Below are 24,753 nucleotides of genomic sequence, written 5' to 3'. Positions count from 1 at the left end.
CACCCCAGCCCCTCCTTGTGGAAATTCATTTCTCAAGGGGAGGTCACTTCCCTGGTCATGCAGCGTCTTAGGCAGAGCTGGGGCTCTCAGGAGGTCCACCTCGCATGGTTCTTCTTCCAAACCAGCCACTGAGGAGGTCCTTGGTTCTGGCTGGGCTGTGCCCCAGGTCCCTGATCATGCTGGGCACCGAGGACTGTGGCAGACTTGCTGATTTCATGGAAGGATATCAGTAAGTAGACTCGTGTTTTCTGAAGTATTATCTGGAAGCTGACAGTTTCTTAGAAAGTGGTCTAAGATGCTGACCCACAGGAGAGAAGATAGCTAGAATCACAGAATCTTCAAATATGGTGAGGGCTGAGCACCTTCACCCCTGGCTCATGGACCTCATTGTCACCTCCCTGCCAGCTGTGTGTGATCCTGAATCCGAGCAAGGAGGCCTGGACTTGGGATGAGAAAGCCTAGGTGACTGGCCACTGGCACCTCTCTGACAGCTTCCCTGCCTAGAGGCCATCTCACTGCCTGTCTCACTCATATGTCTGGTGGCTGGATGAGACCCAGACACATATGCATGCCTGACATGGCCAGCACACAGGCGGATATGGGCAGAGACACCTCAAAAGCCAGGCTGCAAGTGTGAACTTTTCTTTAAGGAGTAAGGAACCAAAAGGTGCTCTGTGGTCAGGCACCTCCCTCAACAACTCTGCAGTGAGACGTTGAGAACTTCGGGCCGACAAATTATATACATGGCTGAAGAACCGACAGGCCTGTCCGGGGTCTGAACCAGCAAAAATCTGGGCCTTACTTTTCAGCTGTTAAATGGAGCTGAGGTTAAGAAAACATGGTTGTGAGAACTAAATGGGATCATGTAGGCAATGTCCTGGCACTTGGCAATGCTCTGTTGAGGAAAACTTGGGCAGTCAGTGTTTTACTACACTGCTATTTGGAGAGGAAGACAAGAAACAAAGTTGGAGACTTCCGCTTTCAGCCAAGATGAGTAAGGGGCCCAATTGACCCTCCCGTCTGAAACAACCAAAGGAACAAAATAACATGGAACAAATTGCATGGAACAATGGTCTTAAGACACTGGTTATCAGAAAACAAAGGACAGTGATCCCTGGGAGATGGAAAGCAAACAAGATGAGCCCTACGACGGCAAAAATCGACTCTATCGTTAGGTGATGGGGCTACACGGATGCTGAAAGGGCAGTCTGCAGAGGTACTACAGGGGAAACCATTTTAATGTGAAAGTGGACAGTCTATTCTCTTTAACATTTTTGGCCACTAGACTGTAAAGCTGTTGTGCAAATAATCACATCATCGCTGTGTTATTCGTGGTAGAAAATAACCAGTGAGCAGCCTGAAGCATTCAAGACGGAGAGCGATTACTCTGTGGGAGTGCCACCGCAGAATGCCAAAGGCTTCCCCTTCCCTGACAAACATCTTGTATGCAGCTGAGCCATCTGCATTCAAAACGCATGTGCAAGTGTCCCTCTGAGAACAGCTGGCCGCTGGGCAAAGGTGTGGCTTCTAGCTATGGACCTGCTGCTGTTATGTATTCTTGTGCAACCACAAGCAAGCCAGGTGACTCTCAGTTGGCCATCTGCCGCTAGATGCGATTTTGCAGACTCTTCACACTGATATTCTGACGCAGTATTCTCTAGAAATCGTATGTATCAGCCATCAAGGATGTTTCCTAAAGGAGCAGGTGCTCAGCCTGGGGCAGGAACACTTCGGTCACACTCACACTTGGAAGCCTCCTTTTAGTTTTGGGCATATACTTGACTGAATTTTAGAAACTGTCCGTGAACCCGCCGGCCGGTGTGGCTCAGTGGTTGAGCATCGACCTGGGAACCAGGAGGTCACGGTTAGATTCCGGTTAGATTCTTCTGGTCGGGGCACACGCCGGGTTGCGGGCTTGATCTCCAGTGTGCAGCATGCAGGAGGCAGCCCAACGATGACTCTCTCTTCATTGATGTTTATGTTTCTATTTCCCTCTCCCTTCCTCTCTGAAATTAACCAAAATATATATTTTTTTAATATATATATTTTATTGATTTTTTTAGAGAGAGGAAGGGAGAGGGATAGAGAGTTAGAAACATCGATGAGAGAGAAACATTGATCAGCTGCCTCCTGCACACCCCCTACTGGGGATGTGCCTGCAACCAAGGTACATGCCCTTGACCGGAATCGAACCTGGGACCCTTCAGTCCGCAGGCCAATGCTCTATCCACTGAGCCAAACCAGCTAGGGCCAAAATATATTATTTTTAAAACGCGTCCCTGAACCCAACTGTCCAGAAGTTGAGGTAGAATTTCTGTAGAGATGCAAGGCTCTGGGCAAGGGCAGCCGGTGACTCAGTTTACCTCTCCTGAAAACCCCATCCCTCACAGAACTTGCTGCGGGCAGCCCACACCTAGTCTGGCGTCCAGGCTCACCCGCAGCAAGAGCACGGCCCGCCCTCCGGCGCGCACCTGCCCTGGGCACTGCCTAGTCTCAGGGGCCTGGGAAGGGCGACTGCCCGCGGACTACTTTGCGCGGACCCTCAGGCGGAGGACGAAGGGGTTCCGCTACCGCCCGCGGAGGGAGCGTGTGTGGCGCCCCGAGTCAGTGCGCCTGCGCCGCCGCCCCCGCGCGCACACCCCCCGCTGGTCTGCGCGTCTGCCCGTACACGGGGCCGCTCGCGCGACAGGGGCCGCCGCCGCCTCAGCCCCGCGCCCGCCTTCGCGCAGGTCCTCCCCCTTCGCTTCCAGGAGCACTTCCAGGTGAGAACCCGGGTTCTGTGGAGACCCGGCGGGCTCCAGGGCAGGTCGCCACCCCCACCCCCACCTCCCACCCCCGTCTCCCTGAGGACCTGGGGGCGCCGCTGACCACCCCCCGGCTCGACCTGACCCCGATAGAGACGGCGCCGACTCCGGTTGGCTGGGGCGGGCGGTTCGGTATCGGGACGCGACGGCCAGGGACGCGGACCGCCAGGGGTTCTGGTCGCGGAAACTGGGGTCCCCCCGCGACGGTGGGCGGGGACGGGGCGTCTGGGCGGCCGCCCTCGAGGCTCCAGGGATGGGACCCGAGAACTGCGGGAATGCCTCGTGTCAGTGCCTTTGAGAAGCTGTACCGAGACCAGCGAATGCCAGCCCTTTCCATCGCTTGGCTCCCATTAATTAATTACTAAAGTTCTGCGGTACATCCTATATATATATATATATATTTTTTTTTTTTTATTTTTTTGCCGATCTGACAACAGAGTAAGTATCACTTTGATTCATTCACACGGGACGGCTGTGTTGGCTGTTATTTTATTTTATTTTTTTACAATCTAAGGGGGAAAAGAGGTCAGTGCCCCTGGCTAGTCGGGGATTGCATGTTTTAAAAATTCCTGTGGCACACCGGTTGAAAATCGCTGAACTAGACTGACTAGAGATGCACGTACATTTCTGTCCCAAGCTTCATAACTCCGAAATCTGCATCCAGTCTTAAATGTCCCCTTTTGTATCTTGTGATCCTTACACTAAGGTGACTTCACGGGGGAAGGATCTTCAAATTGTGTGACCAAACAGGAAAATCATTACTTTTTAATTATAGAATAATTGCATGCCCTAGCTAGCCGGTTTGGCTCGGTGGATAGAGCATCAGCCTGCGGGCTGAAGGGTCCCAGGTTCAATTCCGGTCAAGGGCACATGCCCGGGTTGCAGGCTCAATCCCCATTGGGAGGCGTGCAGGAGGCAGCTGATCAAGGATTCTCTCATCATTGATGTTTTCAATGATTTTCTCTCATCATTGATGTTTCTCTCTCTCTCTCCCTCTTCCTTCCTCTCTGAAATCAATGAAATCAATAAAAATATATTTTTAAAAAAGAATAATTGCATATTCTTTTGCAATTATTCAACAATAAAAAAATTATTATTTTTTTTTTTGGTTAATCCTCACCCAAAGAAATATTTCCATTGACTTTTAGAGAGAGTGGAAGGGAGGGGAAGAGACAGAAACATCAATTGGTTGCCTCCCACAGGTGCCCTGACAGGGTGGGACCCTGCAACCCAGGTACATGCCCTTGACCTAAATCAAACCCTGGACCCTTCAGTCCAAGGGCCAAACCGGTTAGGGCAAAATTATGATGGTTTGTTGTCATAAGATCCTTTCAATACAACAGCACTCCCAAAGTTTAGCTTTTTTTTTTTTTTTTTAAGGTTTTTTTTTTCTTCTTCAGAGAGGAAGGTTGTGGGCTCCATCCCAGTGTGGGGCATGCAGGGAGCAGCCGATCCCGTCATTGATGTTTCTTTCTCTCCCTCTCCCTTCCTCTCTGAAATCTGCCTCCAGGCTTGCCTGCCCCTCTCCAGTCCATTCTCTAGCACACAGGCAAAGAGATCTCAAAAGATAAACAGCTGCTTAGTCCCTCAGTGAAAGGCTCTGAAAAGCTCTCGCTGTGTTTAGCTCCCACTGCCCCACTTCTTGTCCTCCAGGATCTTCTCTGGACTCCGACACCCTTGCTCATGGGCTTTTCAATATGCTATTGCCTCTTTCCAGAACCCAGTCATCCCCTCACCCCTCTCATTACCCAACCGAGTCCTACTTAGCCTTCTGGTACCTGCTTAAATGACACTCTCTCCAGGAGCTGTCCCTGACTTGTCAGAGCCCTTCCTCTGTGTCCCTGTGGCCTTTGGGACTTCCATTTTGATGGCCCTCCTTTTCCCTTCTGGATTGTGAGCTCAGAGAGGTCAGGATCTCCTCTTGTTTGCAATTGTATTCCCACTGCCTGTATGTAATAGGCCCTCCAATCTCTGAAGCCAATTTCATAATAAAATGTTTGTGAGTGATTAGTTATAATGTAGACAGTCTGTTGACAAGATTTGTAGGCTTTTCCAGGCTCTCTAGACTGCTCACTTGGGACCATCACTGACTTTGCTTTGTTTCTGCCTCTCCTCTGTCCACCTGATCAGTCCCCCAAACCAAAAATTCCTTGAGAAAAGTAGAAATCATTTCTTCAGTTGTACACTATTAGGAAGGGGGAAATATACTAGTAAACTAGTGACTGATAAAACATCCGTACTCTTCATTTAAACTTGTTTTTTCTCTAGATCTTCGTTCCCATGCCATGCATAGAAAAATAATTCTAGACACTTTACATTTGTGAATCGCATTCCAAGAATATTAATATTTTTCTGTTTTCAATTTCAGTTTGTTGCATGTGAAAATTCTCAGGCCAGATTTCTCCCAGAGGAAAAACAGTAATTTTATAATGGCCAGTGGGAAAATAGAAACCAGTGTATGGACATTTTTAGTCTACAATCACCTTTTTAGGGTTGCACCTAGAGCAGAAACTGCACTTTTACAGATAGTGCCTTGTAATACAGCATTCCTTCCACTTCAGTTTAAGATGGGAGCAGTTTATTAGCTTTATTTATTCCTGTCATGCTGGTTTTGAGAGGAGGGCTGGTTCTGCAGAAATACTTTTCTTACATTATTTGTACTTTTTGAACTTTTAAAAAAATTCTGATATCTGAGTTGGAAGGTGGTTGCTGTGTGTGATATCTGAGAATGGAAAAATGCTCAAGGGCTAAGAACTGATGACACCTTGATTCAGAAGAGGAATGGCTAAACCATTCAGTGGCCTAGAAATTCATTTATGAGCCCTAGGAAATTTTCTCCCAGGTATATCAAAAAGCAGCTGCTAGTTGGTAAGAGTTTTGAAATATGGCACAGCGCAATTCACAGAGAACTTATAAACATGTTCCCTTAAGGTTTAATTATGTAGCATATCTCTTAGATGATGTTCTTAATAGATGCAGAGTCTTCCAAGGCAATCTATGCAAATTATAGGAGCAAGGTGGTCACTAGTCTTAATCAGTGCTTCTCAGGCCAGACTGGACTTTAAAAACACCTACGCAGGCACCTACCTCATGTTAAATGAGAATCTCTAAGAGGTGAGGGTGGGACTTTGGCATTTCTTGCCAGATGAGTTTCACACGCAGCTGGGTTGAGCCAATCATCTAGATGTTGGTCCTTATTTATCATTAAAGAAAGAGGTTGATGTTTGAAGCTTTTACATGTGAGTGGGGAAGGCAGAACTCGAAGGAGTAGCTTGAGCTTGAACTGAAAACAGTTCGGGAGCACCTGTGTCTGCTGTAGAGGCCCCTGGGAAGTCGCTCTGAAAGGTGACACTGTGCCCACAGCCCAGTGTGTGTTTGTAGCCATCTCATTTTGTCAAATGGCTTTGGATATACTGAGACAAACAGTAGTTTCATTGTGTCCTAAAACCGTTGTACATCTATGAAAACTTTCTAAGGTCTTGTGTAATCTATGAAATTTTGCCTATTGCCAGACTTATGATCCTTGTTCTGGAAATAGATACTGGGCCAATCATTTACCTTCTGACTTTCTTATTTATAAACTAGAGGCCCAATGCGCAAAATTCGTGCAAGGGACTTGGCTCTGGCAGCCCCAACTTTGTCTGGAAGTCGTCCGGAAGGACGTCTGGAAGGTTGTTCGGCTGTTTGGTCTAATTAGCATATAAGCTCTTTATTGTATAGGATTGAGGAAAGTAACCACCTATTCACCGTGCATGTGTGGGAGGGTGAGCCTTTGTGAGAGCGCCCACAACAGTGGCATGGTAAGTGACCAAATGATAAATGAATTTGAATAGGGCTTCCTTGGAAAAACAAGTCATCACTATATAACATGTTTAAATGTTCAAAACCCCTAACCTGCACAAGATTCCCAGTATTTTTTTAGTTAATTGGGTTGAAAGAGTTATCAAGTCCTAGGAAGATCTTTAGCAATGTTCTTCTCCGCCAGTTCTTGAGCATTCTGTAGCTGAGGCAAAAGTCTATCTGGAACAGACTTTCAAGTAATACATATACACGGGAGAATGGCCCCATACAGAAAGTATAAATTCTGTTCTGCTGGGTCTCTCTCTCCAGTAGACACCACTATATTTTTCAAAAAATGATTAAAAGAATCCTACTATAAATATTCTCCTGCCCTTTGCTTTTGTAACTTATTATAGTTTGAAAGATCTTTCTTTTAGGATCACATACAGATCACAGCATCAATTTGACAGTATTGTTTATTAATATCCTCCTGGGGCGATAGTTGTCACCCTGTCCCACATCCTGTAAGTATTTCTTTGCTTCCCCTGGTCCTCCTGTATTTTCCCCCCTTGCTGCTTCACCTTATGTGCTGCATTCAGTCTCTTCTATATTTTCTTCTGCTGCTTCTCTTGCTTGAGGCCTGCTGGTGGCCTCCATGCCAGGGAGAGATTTCCATCACTCTTGGCTGCTTACATAAGGATGCCACAGAGCTGGGATAGCACAGTTCATTGACAAAATTAGAATCCGAACAGATCTTCACAGGCCGGAATCCAACTAGTTGACATTTAACAGGGATAAATATAGGGTCTTATGTATTGGTTTTAAAATACAGAAAACTTACAGTAGTGTAATTTGAGAGAGGTTCTGTAAAGCACTATAAAAGTGTAGTTTTTAAACTATCCTAAACCAACCTAGTCCTAGAATTTGTTTTTGTTTTTTGTTTTTAATTCTTTATTGCTGTAAGTATTACATATGTCTCCTTTTCCCCCCATTGACCTCTAGTCCTAGAATTTTAAGTAAGTTCTATAAAAACCTTGGTGTCATCATTCTTCATAGGCCCTCGTTTACAAAGCTCTCTCTTTGAGCTAGTAAAGCTTGCTGGTAAGTTTAAAATATATTTTCTTAAATATATCTTCAGATGAACTAAATCTGACTTCCTAAAACAAGTAACTTCTTTCCTAGTAAATTATTTAACATGCTAGGCACCGGGATAAGGTTGTGAATGAGCCTGAGAAGAAGACAGATACAAAAGGAAAAATGACCATCTTCAAAGGCACAGAGGCATGAAAACATGGGGGATGTTCAGCGCACCTAATGTGTTCTAGCTCTTCAATACAGTCAATTGGTGTTTTCACCAAGAGTCTTGTGTAAACACAGCTGTAACTCTCTCAGACAGACTACTTACTGTCCCTAAGCCCCTTTTTAAATTTTTTATTTTATATTTATTTTTTTATTTGGATAATCTTCACCCAAGGATATTTTTCCCATTGATTTTTTAAAATATATTTTTGTTGATTTCAGAGAGGAAGGGACAGGGAGAGATAGAAAAACATCAGTGATAAGAAAGAATCATTGTTTGGCTGCCTCCTGCACACCCCCTACTGGGGATCGAGCCCGCAACCCAGGCATGTGCTTTCGACTGGAATTGAACCCAGGACCCTTCAGTGCACAGGCCGACGCTGTATCCACTGAACCAAACAAGTTAGGGCATTCCCATTAATTTTAGAGAGAATGGAAGGGAAGGGAAGACACAGAGAGAGAAACATCAGTGTGACAGAGCCACATCGATTGGTTGCCTCCCGCACATAACCTGACCAGGGATCAAGCCTGCAACAGAGGTACACGCCCTTGACCGGAATCAAACCCATGACTTTTCAGTCTGTGGGCCAATGCTCTAACCACTGAGCACAGGGAACCCTGTGGGGATGAGGGGAGGGCCTTCCTGGAGCTTGGCACTGCTCCTGTACCCTGTCAGCCCAGAAAGGCAGGGTGGCCAAGCTGTGCATCTGCCTCGGTTGCAGGACGCCATGCAGCACACTGCAGAGTCAACACCAAGATGGCTGAGAAGTAGCTGCAGTGGTTCCCGGAGGAGGGCGAGCAGGAGTGCTTCGCAGCCTCTCCCTTCACCTGCTACAACCGGCTTCCCCGAATGTGATGTTGGAGCTGGCCTGGAGGCACAACCTGGTAGGCCTGGCCATGACCTGCGTCACCCAGGTGATGAGGGAGCACCTTAGCAAAGTAAGTGCCTGCCCTTCTGTGGCTCCTTGGCCCCTGGTTGTGACTCTGGCTCTGATCTGCAGAGGCCCTGCCGCGGCTGGTTGGAGGCCAGCCCAGGCTGCTGTTGGGAGAAGCCTCTTTCTTGCCTTTGCACTTGTTTTTCTGCCCAGTGTTATTATTTTTAGAAAATCACCGTGGGGTGGTGGGGAGCTGGATAGAACTGAGCACTTGCCCTCGCAGCAGTTCCACACAGTGGAGGCGGGGCCTGAGGGGGATGCAGTCATTTCACCCACCACCAGAGGGCCCAGGGACAACTGGTGTGGGCCAGCTACCTCTCAGCACCAGCTATTGGCAATGGGAGGAGCAGTTAATAGGAATGTTAACATGGATTTAAGCCTTTAATGAAGGAAACAGTCATCCCCTCTACAGCTGCAGACACTGGGGTTCAGGTCCAAAGCTGACAGCTGAAGAAGGGGTTGGGGGGTTTAGACACAAGTCTTCCTGGCCCAGAGGCCATAATTATGTCTTGGCACATCACTTCTGCCACTCCGATATCACCTGGTGTCCCTAGTGTCCCATTCTGGCTTTCTTTGCAGGTTTATGAGCTGTTTAATGAGGTGACAGTGTCTAATTTCAACTCCCTGTGAGTCGAAGCCCTAGGAGTCACTAGGGCCTAGCTGTAGCCACTCTCCAGAGACCCATGTCATCCGGTCCGGTTTGTTTCTAAGTCTGCAGAAAAGCAGTTGCTCAGCAGTGCCTACTTGCCCTTCGAGCCACATTCCTAACCTCCTTCCAGCCAGACGGAGGCCCCACAATGCCAACGAGCCACGGGCCAAGGCTTCTTTCCGTGTGCATGGGAGGAGCCTCCCAGGGTTAGTATGGGGGTTAGGGAAAAACGGAGGGTGTGGGGTCTGGTGCTACCAGCTTTGGCCTGCAAGGGCTTCCTCAGGGCCGTTCAAGGCCATGGCCCTGCTGCAGGAGGAGGGACCCATAAAGTGTGCCTTCTTGCTGGAAGGACCCTGGTCCCTGGCCCAGGGTCCCCAGACACCTTCCCTAGTCCTGGAAGGCAGGAGCTGCCATGGTGCCTGCCCTCAGTCCTGCCCCACATGCCTCTGCTAGTCCCCAGCCAGATGCCTGTCACCTGGCGGGGAGAGGAGGGTGCTCACGAGGGATTTCTCTGGCAGTGGTAGAGCATAGCTGGTTCTTGGGGGCTGGGGCCCAGCAGACTGGACACTGTTGTGAGGCAGAGGGGTCCAGACAAGAATGCCACAGCCCCTTCCTGACTAGAGATCCTGGTCCCAGGCCTCTTGACTCATCTGAGCAGCTCAGTGGCCATCCCTCGCTGAGAACCGTCTGCTCCCCAGCGCTCTCCCAGTGCAGCCAGCTGAAGGCAGAGAGGACAGGTTGTGAGAGGACAGCTTTCTTGCTCCTTCCTTAGCGCAGGTCCCATGGAGGGAAGAGGAAAGGGAGCGCACAGGGCTGGCATCAGAGCTGTCTCTGCTAGGTTTCTGGTGCCTTGCCTGAGCTCTCCCAGACCTGAGTGCACACAGGGCACATGTTGTTTCTTCTTTCTTACCCATGTGCTTGTTTGGGGGGGTCCCAGACACACAGTTGCTGTCACTCCTTCTCGCACAGTACATCCCCCATGGCACCACCTCATTCTATTCCCTCTCCATCTGTCTGTCTGTTCCAGCCTGTGGGCACTGCACCTGGTGAAGCCTCAAAGAAAGGCAAAGTGCAGTTTGTCTTCAGATGGCCATCACAGCCCCTGGCTCTCAGATGGAGCATCCTCTTCGCCAGGTGGAGGGTCCCAGGTGTGAGGTGACCAGTATCCTTAGAAGGGGTGAGCAGCCTGGACTCTAGAAGCAGGAGCTACTGCATTGTCTCAGCAGTGTCGCTGTGTCCAAAGGAGGACTCAGCCCTGTGAGTCATGGCCCACCCACAGCTCACTGCTCCAGTGCACCTGGTGATCAAGTGTCCACTTGGGAAGTACATGGATGGAATAGCACCTGGGTTCATCGGGGCCCCAGTGGGCACTCGTAACTCCACCTGGTTAGAGAGGCTTCGCTTTGAGGAATGAAGTGGTGGTCACTGTCAGTGCAGCAGAGTTCATCAGCTCTGACTCTCCTGGAGGCTATGTGCTTGCCTCCCAAGTTCACCTCCAGGCCAGGACTGCATGAGGCCTGTAAGGCAGGCACTCACATGCTCTTGCCTCTTGCTCTGCTTTGCAGGGACAGACTAGACACCTCAGAGAGTCTGCACACGTGAAAGAAGCATGTGGTAGAGCCCACCCCTCCCCTGTTTAGTAGGTGGCATCCCATAGCTCCTGTCCCCTGTCCCTGGCTGGGATTCCGATTGGGGTGGGAATGGACAGGGTGGGGGATGAGGACCACAGTGGCTACCAGATGTAGAGAAGACAGAAGGTCAGTGACCCAGGAATGCTGAAGAGACACCACCACTGTCCTCCCTTCTCTGAGGACAAATACCTTCTGGTGGGGGTGCCCTTGCCTATTCCTTGTGCCTGGCAACTGCCCTGTCTCAAGGTACTGCTGTGTGCACCTGTCTGGCCCCTGACAGGCTATTGTTGCCTTTGCACTTGAGAACCTGCCTAGATGGCCTGGCCATTCAGTAGACAGGTTATTTGGTATCCACTGCACAGAGAGGCTAATGGTTCCTAGAATGCATTTGCTGGACTAACATAGGCCTGAGGGTGTAATGTGAGCACGCAACACGTGAGTCTTCCACCAACTGTGTGCTCCTTGGGGGTCATGGTGCCCACCTACCATTAATGTCAAACTGTTTTGTTTTTTTGCTTTTTTTTTAATCTGTTTTTTTTAGATATCGATGGGCATTGGTGAGACCCAACCAGTTTAGCTAAGTAAGTGCCCTACTTGGGGATGAGCTCACCCTCTAGAGTTGGCCCTACAACAGCAGCTCCCACAGTCCCTGCCTCCGGCATCTGCTTTTGGAGCCTCAGCCTCTGGATCAAGCATGTCAAACTCAAAGGCTAACACGGGCCAAATAAACAAGGTTTAAGTTTATGTGGGCCACAGAAAAACAAAAGCTTTAATTTTCATAGAAACAGGTTTATTTCGATAGAGACATGCTGAATACAAAGGGCTGAAATAAATGAGTAATTGTTAACATGAAATAATAGAACATTTTAATAAAAATTAATATTTTTTCTTGAACATTAACTTACCAGACACTGAATAACTGCATAAAGTAAGCATAACGCAAGTAAACCTATTTTCTTGTTCTCCAAAAGCGAAATATTTCCTGTTGCACACACCAAACAAGTCAATCCAAGACTAATGACATAGCAATCGGCTGCTAAAATATTTGCTGCTAGTATTAGTGGAGGGAAATGGTGCGCCTGCGCGTAAGGAAAATGAATGCAACACGATTATAGTAATCAGTCATTAGCAAACATTGTAGTTATTAATTACGTATAACAGAAAGTTGTAAAATTAAGTTATGAAATTTTTATTCAAACGTTTCTTACAGCCCTAGCCCAGTGGTCAGCAAACTGCGGCTCGCGAGCCACATGCGGCTCTTTGGCCCCTTGAGTGTGGCTCTCCCACAAAATACCACGTGTGGGTGCGCACACACAGTGCGATTGAAACTTCGTGGCCCATGCGCAGAAGTCGGTTTTCGGCTCTCAAAAGAAATTTCAATCGTTGTACTGTTGATATTTGCCTCTGTTGACTAATGAGTTTGCCGACCAATGCCCTAGACGATTTGGCTCAGTGGATAAAGCGTCAGCCTGTGGACTGAAAGGTCCCAGGTTCGATTCCAGTCAAGGGCACATGCCCTGGTTGTGGGCTCTATCCCCAGAGGGGGGCATGCAGAAGGCAGCCTATCAATGATTCTCTCTCATCATTGATGTTTCTATCTCTCTCTCCCTCTCTGAAATCAATAAAAATATATTAAAAAGAAAAACGTTTCTTACATACCGTTAAATCGGCTGGGCCGCAAAAATATTCGTTGTGGGCCTTGAGTTTGACATGCTTGTTCTGGATCCTTAGGACTAGGCTGCAACCCTGCTCCTTGAGGCCCTGGCCACTTGGGGGCAGCAGGAGGCCTGCTCATCCTTGGCTTCTCCCTCTGCAAGCCTGCAGCTGATGCTGACAGCAGGCCCTCCTCCTGGACCAGCGCCCATGACTCCCCCTGTGGCTGTTCCTGCCGTTGCCCAGCCTCCTGTGTATGGCTGCAGTCTGTAGTGGCCACTCAGTGGCAACACTCCGTCTACCGATTTAGTAACTCCCTCAAGGAGCACAGAGGACCCGGTTACAAGGTGGAGACACCTGGATGTTATTTATTTTTGCTGAGACCCATTGATTGCAGCCACTGAGCCATCCCAGAATCTGGGGGTGTCAAGGTAACCCTTGACTACCGAAGAAGACCAGCTCCCGGTGCCAGGCAGGGAGGTCAGCTCAAGTCTCCAGACCCGCCAGCATCCTGAGGAGTTCTTGTCTGCAATGAGTCCCCAGCACTTGGGGGAGGGGCGCCTTCTCTTCATTGGCGCTGGCACTTGCGAGCTGCCCTCTCCTGGTCACTTTGCAGACACAGCTGACGCGAACCCCTAGTCTGATCTGGCCTTGAGCTCCTGCTGGTCGTGAATATTAAAGTCGGTTTATCAAGGCAAAGCTTCCCTGCTTGGTGATGGTGTAGGTAGGAGGGGGCAAGAAATCTGCTGGGTCCTCTGGGGTTGGGGGACCTGCATCCACACAGGGAAGCTGCCCGGGAGGTACAGCCAGGTGTGTTTGGGTCTTTTATGGACCGTGTGCACTGCTTGGAGTTGTAAATCCCGGAAGGGGCGTGGTAACCGCCGAGCCCGCAGGTGTGGAAAGGCCAGACCCTCAAACAGTAAGGATGGGGCTCGCCCGCGTGTCTCTCCACCGCCATCCCCGGGGTCCTGCCGCTCGTGTCGGGAATGCAGACCCCGAGCCCGCTCCTTTCCGCGCCCAGCTATGCTCAAGGCCCAGACCGCTTGGGAGACTGCACTTTGACCCACGGCTCCGGTCCGGCGCGGCGCCGCCTACCAAGGACCCCGGCCCCGCCGAGCGAGGTGGTCCAGGGGTCGGGCTCGTCCATTGGCTGGGTTGCCGTCCCCGCCCCGGCCTCAGTTTCCCGGCCCACACGGGGCGGGCCGGGGGCGGGGCCCGGCTCGAACCACGCGGGGCGGAGTCCTGGAGCTGACGCGGCCGCCCCGCCCCCGGACTTAACCAGCCGCCGCCACCTCCGCAGGCTCCGCGGAGCAACGGAGGCTCGGACCCGCGGCCAGCGCCGGGCGCCCCGCCTCTCGCCTACTGCCTCCCTGCAATGGCGGCGCCTCGCGATCTGGCGGCCGCTGCGCCCGCGCCCGGAAAGGCCAAACTGACGCATCCGGGGAAGGCTATCCTGGCAGGTGGGCTCCTCAGGGGCGCGAACCCCTAGTCCGCCGGTCCCACCGCGCTTCCGGGCGTCCTGGGACGCCAAGGCCCCTCCCCACTTCCGGGTTGGGCGGGGGGCGCGGTGCTGGTCGCCAGCTCACCCTGCGTGTCACCCCTCGGAGCCTCGCTAGGGGGACGGGGTGGGGTATGGGACCTGGACGGACAAAGTCCGGGGCGGGGGCGGGGCGTCCGGGCGGGGGGTCTCAGACCACGAGTCCGGGTTCCCGCAGGCGGCTTGGCCGGAGGCATCGAAATTTGCATCACCTTCCCCACCGAGTACGTGAAGACGCAGCTGCAGCTGGACGAGCGCTCCCACCCGCCGCGCTACAGGGGCATCGGTGAGCAGGGGGCAGCAGCGGGGAGCCCCGAGGGGCGGGCCCCGGGGGGGCTGGAGTCGCTGACCACCCCCTTCCCCAGGGGACTGTGTGCGGCAGACAGTGCGCAGCCATGGCGTCCTGGGCCTGTACCGAGGCCTCAGCTCCCTGCTCTACGGCTCCATCCCCAAGGCGGCCGTTAGGTGAGGCGGGCCCGGGGTGGGGGCGGTCTCTGGAAGGTGGCAATGGTGGTGGCGGCCCCTCTCACCCCACTGCCTTCCGCCCCAAGGTTCGGGATGTTTGAGTTCCTCAGCAACCACATGCGGGACGCCCAGGGACGGCTGGACAGCACTCGAGGGCTGCTGTGTGGCCTGGGCGCAGGAGTGGCTGAGGCCGTGGTGGTCGTGTGTCCAATGGAGACCGTGAAGGTGGGGAGGTTCCCTGTGGGAACAAAGCATGCAGAGGGGAGGAGGTGGTGGAGCCCGGGGTGATGCTGTGTCCCTGTGTCCAATGGAGATGTTGAGGTGGGAGGGTCCAGCAGGAGGGGCAAGGGGTGAATGGGGAGCTGAGTGCCGGAGGCCTGCAGGATGGGCCTCCTGTGGAGGCTGGACTCTGTTCTGAACGCAGTAGAAAGATGGTAAATTTTTTAAAAACACTTTTATAAACAAAACAATGCCTGTTTGCTGCCTGAGATACAGGCAACACCACAAACACAAACTAGCGAGGCGGGCCCTCTTGTCTCTTTGGCCTCAAGTCGCACAGTGGCCTTATGGGCCCTGTTTCCAGATGAAGGTCTGGCCTGACTTTGGGGGGCTCTGGACCTGCAAGCCAAGGGGCCAAGTGTGCCCTTCCCATGGCACCCTGGGAGCCAGCTCCTTTGCTTCCCTCTCTCTCAGGTGAAGTTCATCCATGACCAGACGTCTCCCAACCCCAAGTACAGAGGATTCTTCCACGGGGTCAGGGAGATTGTGCGGGAACAAGGTGAGCCACTGGGCCTTCCTCCTCAGGGACCTCGGCCAGAATGGAAGGGCCTTCCTCCTTCTGCCTCGCACTCCTGTGTGCAGCTTCCCCCAGTCCCCACTGGGCCTGTGTGCAAGTTAACCTCCACTCCTGCCTGCCCCCAGGGCTGAAGGGGACGTACCAGGGCCTCACGGCCACCGTGCTAAAGCAGGGCTCCAACCAGGCCATCCGCTTCTTCGTCATGACCTCCCTGCGCAACTGGTATCGAGGTATGTGTGCTGCCCCAAGACCCCGCCTCATGAGCCCTCGTTCATACTCCTCCCCAGCCATCAGAGCTGACCCCTTTCCTTCCCATCACTTTCTGATTGCAACCCCCACCCACATCCAGGGGACAACCCCAACAAGCCCATGAACCCACTGATCACCGGGGTTTTCGGAGCTATTGCGGGTGCAGCCAGTGTCTTCGGGAACACTCCTCTGGACGTGATCAAAACCCGGATGCAGGTGGGATAGAGCTGAGGAGGGGAGGGGAGTGTGGGACAGGGGCTGGCTGCTGAGTCCTGTGGGGTGCTGGTGTCTTGCAGGGCCTAGAGGCACACAAATACCGGAACACGTGGGACTGCGGCATGCAGATCCTGAGGAATGAGGGGCTCAAGGCGTGAGTGACAGACAGGGTTGTTTTCCCCACCCCAGGCCCTCCCTGGCCTCCCTAGGCCTCACCCCAAAACCCCTGCCTGCCCCAGGCCATCCCCTAGGAAGTCCTTACCTTTGGGTCCCTGTTCTTGCCCCTCCGATGTCTGGACCCACCCGCCCTGTCTAGGGGCAGTGTCCTTCATCTACCGCCTCACCTGGGTTTTTCTCCCAATCAACCCCAGATTCTACAAGGGCACTGTCCCCCGATTGGGCCGGGTCTGTGCGGACGTGGCTATCGTGTTCATCATCTACGACGAAGTGGTGAAGCTGCTCAACAAAGTGTGGCAGACAGACTGAGCCCCAAGGGTCTGCATTGGGGTGCCCCCAGGCACCTCCAGACCAACCCCCTCCACCCTCTTCTCATGATTCCAGTGCAGTCGTGCCAAAAGGCCCCCTCTCTTGTCCCTTGCATTCCATGGCCTGGGCCTCTTCCCCAAGCCATTGAGTCTGTATGTCCCATAGTACCGTGTCCCTTGTGGTCCAAATGACACCACCATTGTGCTCATGTGTTCAGCAGAGGCTGGTGTCCTCTGGCCTGTAACTCTGTGCCCCCTTGCCCATATTCTTACTCGCGCGCCCTGTGCCTGTGTTTCATGTTTTGTGTTCTGTGACCCTGTGTCCCACTTCCCAGGGTGCCCGTGTTGCCTGGGCCCACAGCCCTGTCACCATGGCTTGGTCCCAGCCCGGTGCCTTCCACCCTGGGCAGCAGGTGCACCCACCCCTGCATACCACAGCTGCCTCCGGGCCTCAGCCTGGCCTCACTGCATTCCAGGGGCTGCATGCCCCCCGCTTTTCCTGCCACTGGCCTTAACTGGCCCTTGGGCCCTCCCTCCGCCTGGGACAGGGTGGCACCCAACGCTCTCAGGACCACCCTCCCAAGGCAGAATAAACCGGATACTGTCACAGCCTCCTGTCCCTGTGTGGACCCATTTGTGGGTGGGCAGTGATGGCCAAGCCTCTGTGAAGGTCAAGCCCTTCGGACGATATTGGCAGGGGGCCAGGGCAGCCAGGCAACTGGCAGGCAGGTGGGCAAGCCAGCTGTAGCCAGTGTCAACCCTCAGACCTGACACCAGGCCAGGGAACATCTGGGCTTCATCCAGGCCTTGCCTGTGGCCTGTGGCCAAGATCCTGTAGGGTCACTTGGAAGAAAGCACTGCGTGGGCAGAATGGAGAGCTGCCCCATGCTGCTGGTTGGGCCTGGGGAGACGGTGCTCCTGGGCTCTTATCCTTCAACCTGTGATTAGGCCCCGCCCTCCCTCCTGGCCTCTCTGAAATGGTCTGAGGTAAAGGGCTTTGTGGGGCATGTAGTCCCCGGAGGCTCTGAGCACGGGGCCTTTTCTCACTCCACCCGGCCTGGGAGGCCTGGAGCAGGAATAGGTGCAGCTCCCTGACCAGGGCCCTAGGGGTACCTCACCCCTCAAAGGAAGGTGTGCCTCTTGCTGGAATCCCAGGATCCAGTCACAGATTGGGGGATACAGAGCTCTGAACTGAAGGATCCCAAGGCCTCTTCCCACCCCCCTCATATCAGGAGCTGGAACCACCACCCATTAGCCAAGTGGAGGAGCCCCAGAGCAGAATGGGGTGAACCAGTACCCCTGGCTGTGTGGAGGCAGAGGTGCCTTCCTGTCCAGGTGACTTCATGGGTACAAGCCATGAAAAGGGTTGGCTCAGGCTGGGGCTGGACAATAACTTGCCAGCAGAAGCCTCCCAGTAGGACGGTCCCCTCCCTGGAACTGCTGCTGCTGGGGGGGAGTGCCCCACGGGTAACCTCCCACAACACCTGGATCTGAACATTCTGGGGTAGAATTGAGGGCCACGTGTGGGCTTGGAGAGCAAGGAGCACAGATTTTAGACGGGTTGGGCCACGTGCTCCTGATATTCACAGGAGACTTGCCAATCTTTGCCACGACGGAGAAGGTGCAAGCAGCAAAGCTTACCTACCCACAGGGGTCAAGGGCTGTCCCCCCACACCAGGGTGCAGGAACTCGGGGAGCACTAGGAGCACTGTGGGCAGCAGACACTCGCTGGGACCTCAGGCTACCAGCTCAGCCTCAGAAGCTTTACTGTGGGGATGAAAGCAGGTGATGGGCAGCACTGACCCACAGCACAGACTACTGAGGCTAGGGGGGCACATAGCCCCTTGGCATCTGCTGTCCAGGACACAGCATGTGACCCATGAGGGGGCAGGACCCTGGCTCCTCATCTGCTCACTGTGTAACTTTAGGCAAGTCACCTAACTTCAATTTCCTAATCTGTAACATAGGGTGACACAGGAACCCACTCCAGTGGGCTATGAGAATGAAATTACATCCGTGTAAGGTGCTTAGAACAATGCTTAATACAGTAAGCCCACACGTGGTAGCTTTTTCATTGGGTTGCAAGAGGTAGTTTGTAGTCTCTCTGGTTCTAATGCCCTTGAACACTGATCTCCTGGGATGGTAGCCACTTACTCATTGCTCACCAGCACCCCAGAGTCCTGTCCCTCTCCCCCTTCACAGAGACGAAGGGACCAAGACTACCCTTGGCTAAGAGCAGGGCATGGGGACCTGTACTCAGGAGGGGCAGGAACTCTGCCATAGCTTCAGGGTCCCCTGCTGTGCCTCACAGCACAATGTGGACAGAAAGTAGGTAGCCCAGCTAGAAAAGTTGATCGAGCTGGGTCTGAGTCCCCTGGGGGCTGTGAGCAGAGTTGCCACCTGCCCTGTTGGAACTCCCTGTTAGGCACTGCCTGAGGAGTTAGGCAACCTCAGTTCTTGTTCTTGGGGCTGAGACCTGAGGGAAGTGGCGGGGGAGGGGCAGGAGAAACCTTGTGTCTGGGCTGAGGGCCATAAAGGCTGGAGGGAAGTAGCAGAGCGAGAGCAGCTGGAAAGGCCAGTGAGGACCTGGAGAAAACCTAGCTGCATTTAGCCAAGACCCCAAAGGCTGCAGAGAGGAGGCCAAGGGCAGGGACCGTGTAGACATGGGACCACCGGGACTAGAATCATTGCCTGCCCTTGTGACTATAGGGGCAAAGGAGCAGAGATGTGGGCAGACCTTCAAGTTATCAGGAAACAGAACAAACTAGACTTCCAGCCTGATCACAGGCCAGTGTCAGGGAGGAGACGGCTGTGTCTGACTCTCAGGAGAGATGTGAGCTGAGTGTGAAGACCATATTCCTTCCACAACAGACCCTCTGTGCCCATCTGGAAGCCTCAGCCAGCCTCCGGCAACCTTCACCATCTGGCAGAGTCTCGCCTGGGATCACAGAATGTGCCCAGGAAGGACAATGGCCTCAGAGACAGGGCAAAGGAATAGAGGGTGGTGGCGGCCGCTTCTGGGGCAGGGCTTGGCCAGCCTCCAGCCCTGTCCTCACTATGTGGCTAGCCTCTCTAGGCAAAGGCCTTCAGGCAGCTGCCCTCTAGTTCCCCACCCCACCTTCCTTGAACCCTTCCTTCACTGGGTGACACTCCTGCACCGGTGTTCCTGGGTTTCCCCATATCCTTGTGTAGGTGATGAATGGCAATCAGAGCTTAGAATACACACACACACAGTCACTCCTGACAAATGGTCTGTCTGTTTCTGTCAACAGAGAAGTCTGTTTTTCAGGTTGTGCCCTCAGCCTTCACAGCAGACATGATCTCAATTGATGCCAGAGTATTTTCTCTGGACTTTCTCCGTGTTCTCACAGATTCCCTGGTAGGGGTGGGGGAGGGGGGGGTTAAGAGGCACAAAATTAGGGGGCCTAAGGAATTCCTGCCTCCTCCAGATCTGGAAGAGGGGCTGGGCACACCAGGACAAGCATGGAGATGCAGGCACAGTGGAGAACTGGCTGCAAAGGACCATGGGAGGACCAACTACGTAGGTGATTTATAGAAAACAAGGTGGTCCCTGGTGTGGCCTTATAGCTTCCCTCTTCCCACACCCACCTGGCAAATATCCCAGAGAGCAACCTCCCCTCTGCTCACATAGGCCCAAGCCCTGACCTCTGACCCTCTCTGTTGTCACCTTAGTCTCCGTTGCCAGCCACGCCCACCTCTCACTTAACCCTCCATTGGCCCGAGCCTGACCTGCAAGGCCCCACTGGGCCACAGGAGTGTCCCCTCCTCAAGTGACCTCAGGGGATAACCATGCCACTCCCTCCGCCACTCCGATGCCTGCTGCCCCACCCCCACCCCCACCCCGGGCTGGAAAGCGCGGCCTCGGGAAGCTGCTGAGCCTGGGCAGCTTCGCAGGCTGAGCGGGTCGGAGCCGCCGAGGCGCTCACCAGCCTGCTGTTGGCTCCTGGGGCCCGCGCCGCCGGCCCCCCTCCTCCCGCTGCCGGGACCTGGCGAGGCGCCCCTGCTCGGTGCCTAGGAGACCCCTCAGGGCTGTGATGCGGGGAAGGTAAACCCACTGCCCGCGATCGTGGCCTGAGGCTTGGGATCAGGTGGCGGGCAAGGGGTTGTGCCTGTCGGGGCTGAGGGGAGGGTCGCCATCCCCCGGCCGGCTGCGAAAGGCCGCAGACCATCAGAGCCTCTCTCAGCCCCCGGTTTGGGGTCCGGAAACCGGGGTCCGTGGGCGCGGGAGGTCCCCAGGAGGCTTCCCGGGGCCATTTCTGAAGAAGGAGCCAGCTTTCCACGGCCTTTTCCCTGGCCGGTGGCACTCGGGAGGAGCCCGGGGAGCCAAGGCTCGCCCGGAAGTCGGAGCGGCGCGCGCTGATGACGTCACGTCGCGGCCGCGCGCTCGGACCCTGGACTGAGTTGCCGGGTGGCCGGGTTACGGTCACTGCCTCCAGCCCCTGGTCCTCGTTTTTCACCAACAGGGCCCCCCACCTCGCCTGCAATCCCCCAACACCCAGCCGCTCTCCGAGTCACCGATGGCGCCTGCCCCGACGACCGCCTGCCCGCCTGGCGCTGCCAAGGGCCCCTCCCGACGCGCCAGCCCGAAGGGACACCCCTCCGCCCCCGCCCCCGCCTGGAGATGCCGGTCTCCCAAGGCCGGCCTGCCCGCTCTTCCCTAGACCGCTCCGCACCGCCGTCCCTTCTCCCTCACCATTTCCCTCACCCTCGTCCTTTAACCTGTAATTAATGCCCGTCAGGCCCCGCCGCCCCTTCCTGTTTGCTCAGACCTCAGCTCCCGGAGGGCAGAGGCTGGTCTGTGGCTCAGCCTCGTCCCTCCACAGGCCGGGGCTAGGGGTTCGCCGGCCACGGCTCAGGACGGGAAGGAAGGACTTCCAGCTGTGTCTTTTCCTCCCCCTGTAGCTTCTGCTCCCGTGTCCCCAGTCTCAGCCATGGGGAAGGAGATCGGGCCAGGGGCCACGAGGGCTCCCTCAGCCTCTCTCCACTGCGGACCCCTCCCCACGCTGCCGGACTGGCCAGCTCCAGTCCAGCCACCTGTTGCCATCCATGGGCTTATGTAAGGCACAGTGGCCTTGCCACATCCCCATGGAGGAGGAGGTGCAGGGTCACCCCTTGGAGTCCCCCACTGTGGGAGTCTGTCATTTCCACCCAAGAGGAGGGGGGGGCTGGGGGAGGTCCCTACCGGAGGCAGCAGTGAGCACAGGCTGCACCCCTGGACAGTGGTACCGCCTGGATAGACCTTTCCTCCTCTCCGCAGCCCCCTTTCTCAGATGGGCAAACCCAGGCACACACAGAGGACCCACCTGGGAGCTCTGGGAGCCCAGGCTTGCACAGCCCCACCCCGTCCCACCTGGTGAGAGGTGGATGGAGATAAGTGGGGGGGTGGGGGAGCAGGAAGCATTAATCAGCTGTCAGCTAGTGGATCAAAGAATCTGGCCCTTCACGTCCTCAACAAACATGTCCCTTAGGGAAAGATGGAGAGTCTGCAAGCGGTGGCTCTGTGTTGGTGTCTGTATCATCCCGCACCCCCAGTCTGAGACCTGCTTCCCGGCCGTGTGTGACGGGGAGGGGTGTACGCCTTGCTGAGAAACCACGCTCCGTGGGTGGGCTGACACCGAGTCACAACGGTGGAGTGGGGAGAGGGAGGTGTCCTTCCTCCTGCTGGCCGGGAGAAGGGAGGGGTGACTGGGCAGAGGGGCAAAGGTATCCCTGACTTCCTGGGAAGGCTGGCAGGGTTTGCAAAGATTGGAGCCAAGAGCCAGGATTCCCTCACACCTGCTGGGCTGGGTCCACATGTCAGCCTTGGCCTGGCTGACCGTGGTGTTCATCCCTCCCTCCGGTCCTCAGGACAGGGCTTAGCCTGGTGACAGTGGGGGAAACCGAGACCAGCCCCAGGGCCTGGACTGCAGAGGTCCCGCGGTTGCTCCGCTGAGGTGTCTACCTCCCATTCCCTGCGGACAATTGAGCGGCCAAAGTAGATTAACCCGGGTGCTAATCCCCTCTAATGGCTTCAGAATCCCCAGCGCCGAGCAGCTAAGCCGGCCTTTCTCAGGCCTTTCTCCGAGGCCCCGGCCAGCCTCCCTGGCGGCTTCAGCCCCAAGGCTGGGCGATGCTATCTCGCCCTGCGGGCCTGGCCGCTGGTCTGCGCTAATCTCCAGCGCTCGCTCGCTTTCTTTCCAGTCCCGCTGGAGATCGGGCTGATTGGCGTTTGATTAGGGCCGCTATCGAGGGCCTCTTTGTGAAATAGGTCCTAAATCCCCTAATTCCGTGATAAAGGAGGCATTAGCGGGCCGTTTGCTTCAGAGAAAGGCACCGGGATGAAAGAAAGCAATCGGGAATCCTGATGGCATCGCCTGCTGCAGGCTGCAGAGGAAGGTGGGAGAGGGGGCCCAAGGGGGGGTGGGAGAAGAAGGAGGGAGGAGGTCTCCAAGAACAGAGGGCATCCCTAGCTCCCCACCTCCATCCCATGTCTGTCCTTCCACAGCCCTGAGCTGCACCCAGGACCCCCTCCCCACCTCCATCCTGGCTGCCATCTCAGCTGGATGCTGAGGGACCACACGCACCCCACTCCCCTCTAGCCTCACTCCTGCATTTGCTGGGACTTAACCCCAAACCCACCCTGGACCTTGCTGGGCCTGCCTTTCTGTCCTGGCCTCTGTCCAAAGCCAGTGGTCTCTCAGGACTAATCTGCACATGCATTCCTCCATGGCCCCTGATGGTCCCCCAGCCCCCCACAGGCCCTGCCCCTCCCTTTTGGCACTGACCCGCTTTGACCAGTCCTGGAAGCAGCTGGGCCTGCTCTTCAGTCTGGGAAACAGAAGTGATGGCAGCTAGCATTGTCGGTGAGGGTGTGCAGACGGAGGCAGCCTGGGATTTCCGGTGGAAGGCAGGTGGAGTAAGATGGGGGGGCCCCTCTTTGGAGGCTACACTGAGCCCCAGGGTGGTTGAGAGGAGCCAAGCTGGCTGCAAGCTGTGCGAATTGGGGAAGCTGACTTGGAGCCTGGACAGCTGGAGGGAGGAGGCGGAGGCCCAATGGGGCAGATGGACAGAGGTGGCAGAGTGCAAGGACTGAGGGACCACGGAGATGGACAGCTGATCCTCTTATCCTGAGAGTTTGAAGCAGGGAAGCATCATGATTGGATGTGTTTGCAGAGATCACTGCCTCTGTAGCAGGCTCACTTGGAAGAGGGTGTCAGGAGGGGAAAGTGGCCAGGAGTGGGTTGGACGGCCATGGTGGGGGCATAGGTGGCAGGCCTCGGTGGCTGGCACTGAGAAGGGGGCAGTGCAGAGGTCCAGATGTGGACAAGAGAACCAATGAGACTTGGGGGTGGGACACAAGGGAAACACCAAGCACTGTTGGAGGTTTGGAGGCTTAAGCAGCTCTGGGGCAGGGGAAGGCTTACCAAGGTGCACGGGTGAGTGGGTGGACCACTTTCCTGGGTAGACAGCTATGCATTTACCAAGGCGAACAGGAGTCTAGGTGTGTGTTTACCCAGGCAGGTAGGTGGAAAGGCGGCCTTTCACTGAAGGGGAGAAGTAGGCACTGGTGGGTGTTGTCTTGGGGACTTTGTCTAGACCCCTTCAGTGGTCAGTGCATCCATCTGCTTCTCTGGGTGTTGGTAGCTACTGGCACACAGCAGCTTCCATCTTGGAGCATTGTCCTGGCTGATGGAGCCGCTCACACAGGAACCCTGCAAAGCTGAAGGCAGAGCTCAGACAAGGACAGTGGAGCATGGGGCATAAAAGGCTGGTTCCACTCTAGCAGGTTTGGCTCAGTGGATAGAGCATTGGCCCAAGGACCGAAGGGTCCCAGGTTCAATTCCCGGTCAGAGCACATGCCCAGGTTGAGGGCTTGATCCCCATTTGGGGGTGTGCAGGAGGCAGCTGATCAGATTCTCATCATTGATGTTTCTATCTCTCCCTCTCCCTTTCTCTCTGAAATCAATAAACATATATTTAAAAATTCATATGGAAATTCAAGAGAACAAGAACAGTAAAACCAATGTTGAAAAATAACAAAGTTGGAGAGCTCACACTTCCCTGTCTCAAAACTGACTGCAAGGCTATAGTGATCAAAACAGTGTAGTACTGCCATAGGGGAAGTATATAGATCAATAATTCAGAATAAAGAAGTCCCTCTCATTTATGGTCAATTGACTTGCAATTCATTTATGGAGTGCAAAAACAATACAACAGGGAAAAGAATAATCTTTTTTTTTAACTAGAGGCCCTG

At 54.3% G+C, this 24,753-nt stretch overlaps 1 protein-coding gene across 2 annotated transcripts; it reads left to right on the top strand.

The window, feature by feature from the left end:
• The first annotated feature begins 2,643 nt into the window (after positions 1-2,643).
• On the top strand, positions 2,644-17,108 carry SLC25A1 (solute carrier family 25 member 1). 2 transcript variants are annotated; one of them, XM_079762434.1, is made up of 11 exons: positions 2,644-2,762; positions 8,606-8,822; positions 14,052-14,211; positions 14,467-14,574; positions 14,654-14,753; positions 14,840-14,978; positions 15,447-15,531; positions 15,675-15,779; positions 15,899-16,014; positions 16,095-16,168; positions 16,386-17,108. In XM_079762434.1, the coding sequence occupies exons 2-11, from the start codon at positions 8,739-8,741 to the stop codon at positions 16,498-16,500; spliced, it is 1,086 nt and encodes a 361-aa protein (XP_079618560.1). In that variant the 5' UTR covers positions 2,644-2,762; positions 8,606-8,738; the 3' UTR covers positions 16,501-17,108. The 2 variants fall into 2 exon arrangements, with proteins under 2 accessions (XP_079618560.1, XP_079618559.1); XM_079762433.1 differs by lacking the exons at positions 2,644-2,762; positions 8,606-8,822 and adding an exon at positions 13,537-13,872.
• Positions 17,109-24,753: the final 7,645 nt, after the last annotated feature.

Source organism: Cnephaeus nilssonii (genome assembly GCF_951640355.1).
Source record: "Cnephaeus nilssonii genome assembly, chromosome: 22".
Classification (NCBI taxonomy): Eukaryota; Metazoa; Chordata; class Mammalia; order Chiroptera; family Vespertilionidae; genus Cnephaeus; species Cnephaeus nilssonii.
This window is presented reverse-complemented; position numbering and strand designations above follow the sequence as displayed.

Coding starts and splice junctions, on each gene's coding strand:
- SLC25A1 (XM_079762433.1), top strand. CDS start 13,738: ATGCAGACCCCGAGCCCGCTCCTTTCCGCGCCCAGCTATGCTCAAGGC. Junction 14,754..14,839: donor ATCCCCAAGGCGGCCGTTAG/GTGAGGCGGGCC, acceptor TTCCGCCCCAAG/GTTCGGGATGTTTGAGTTCC. Junction 16,169..16,385: donor AGGAATGAGGGGCTCAAGGC/GTGAGTGACAGA, acceptor AATCAACCCCAG/ATTCTACAAGGGCACTGTCC.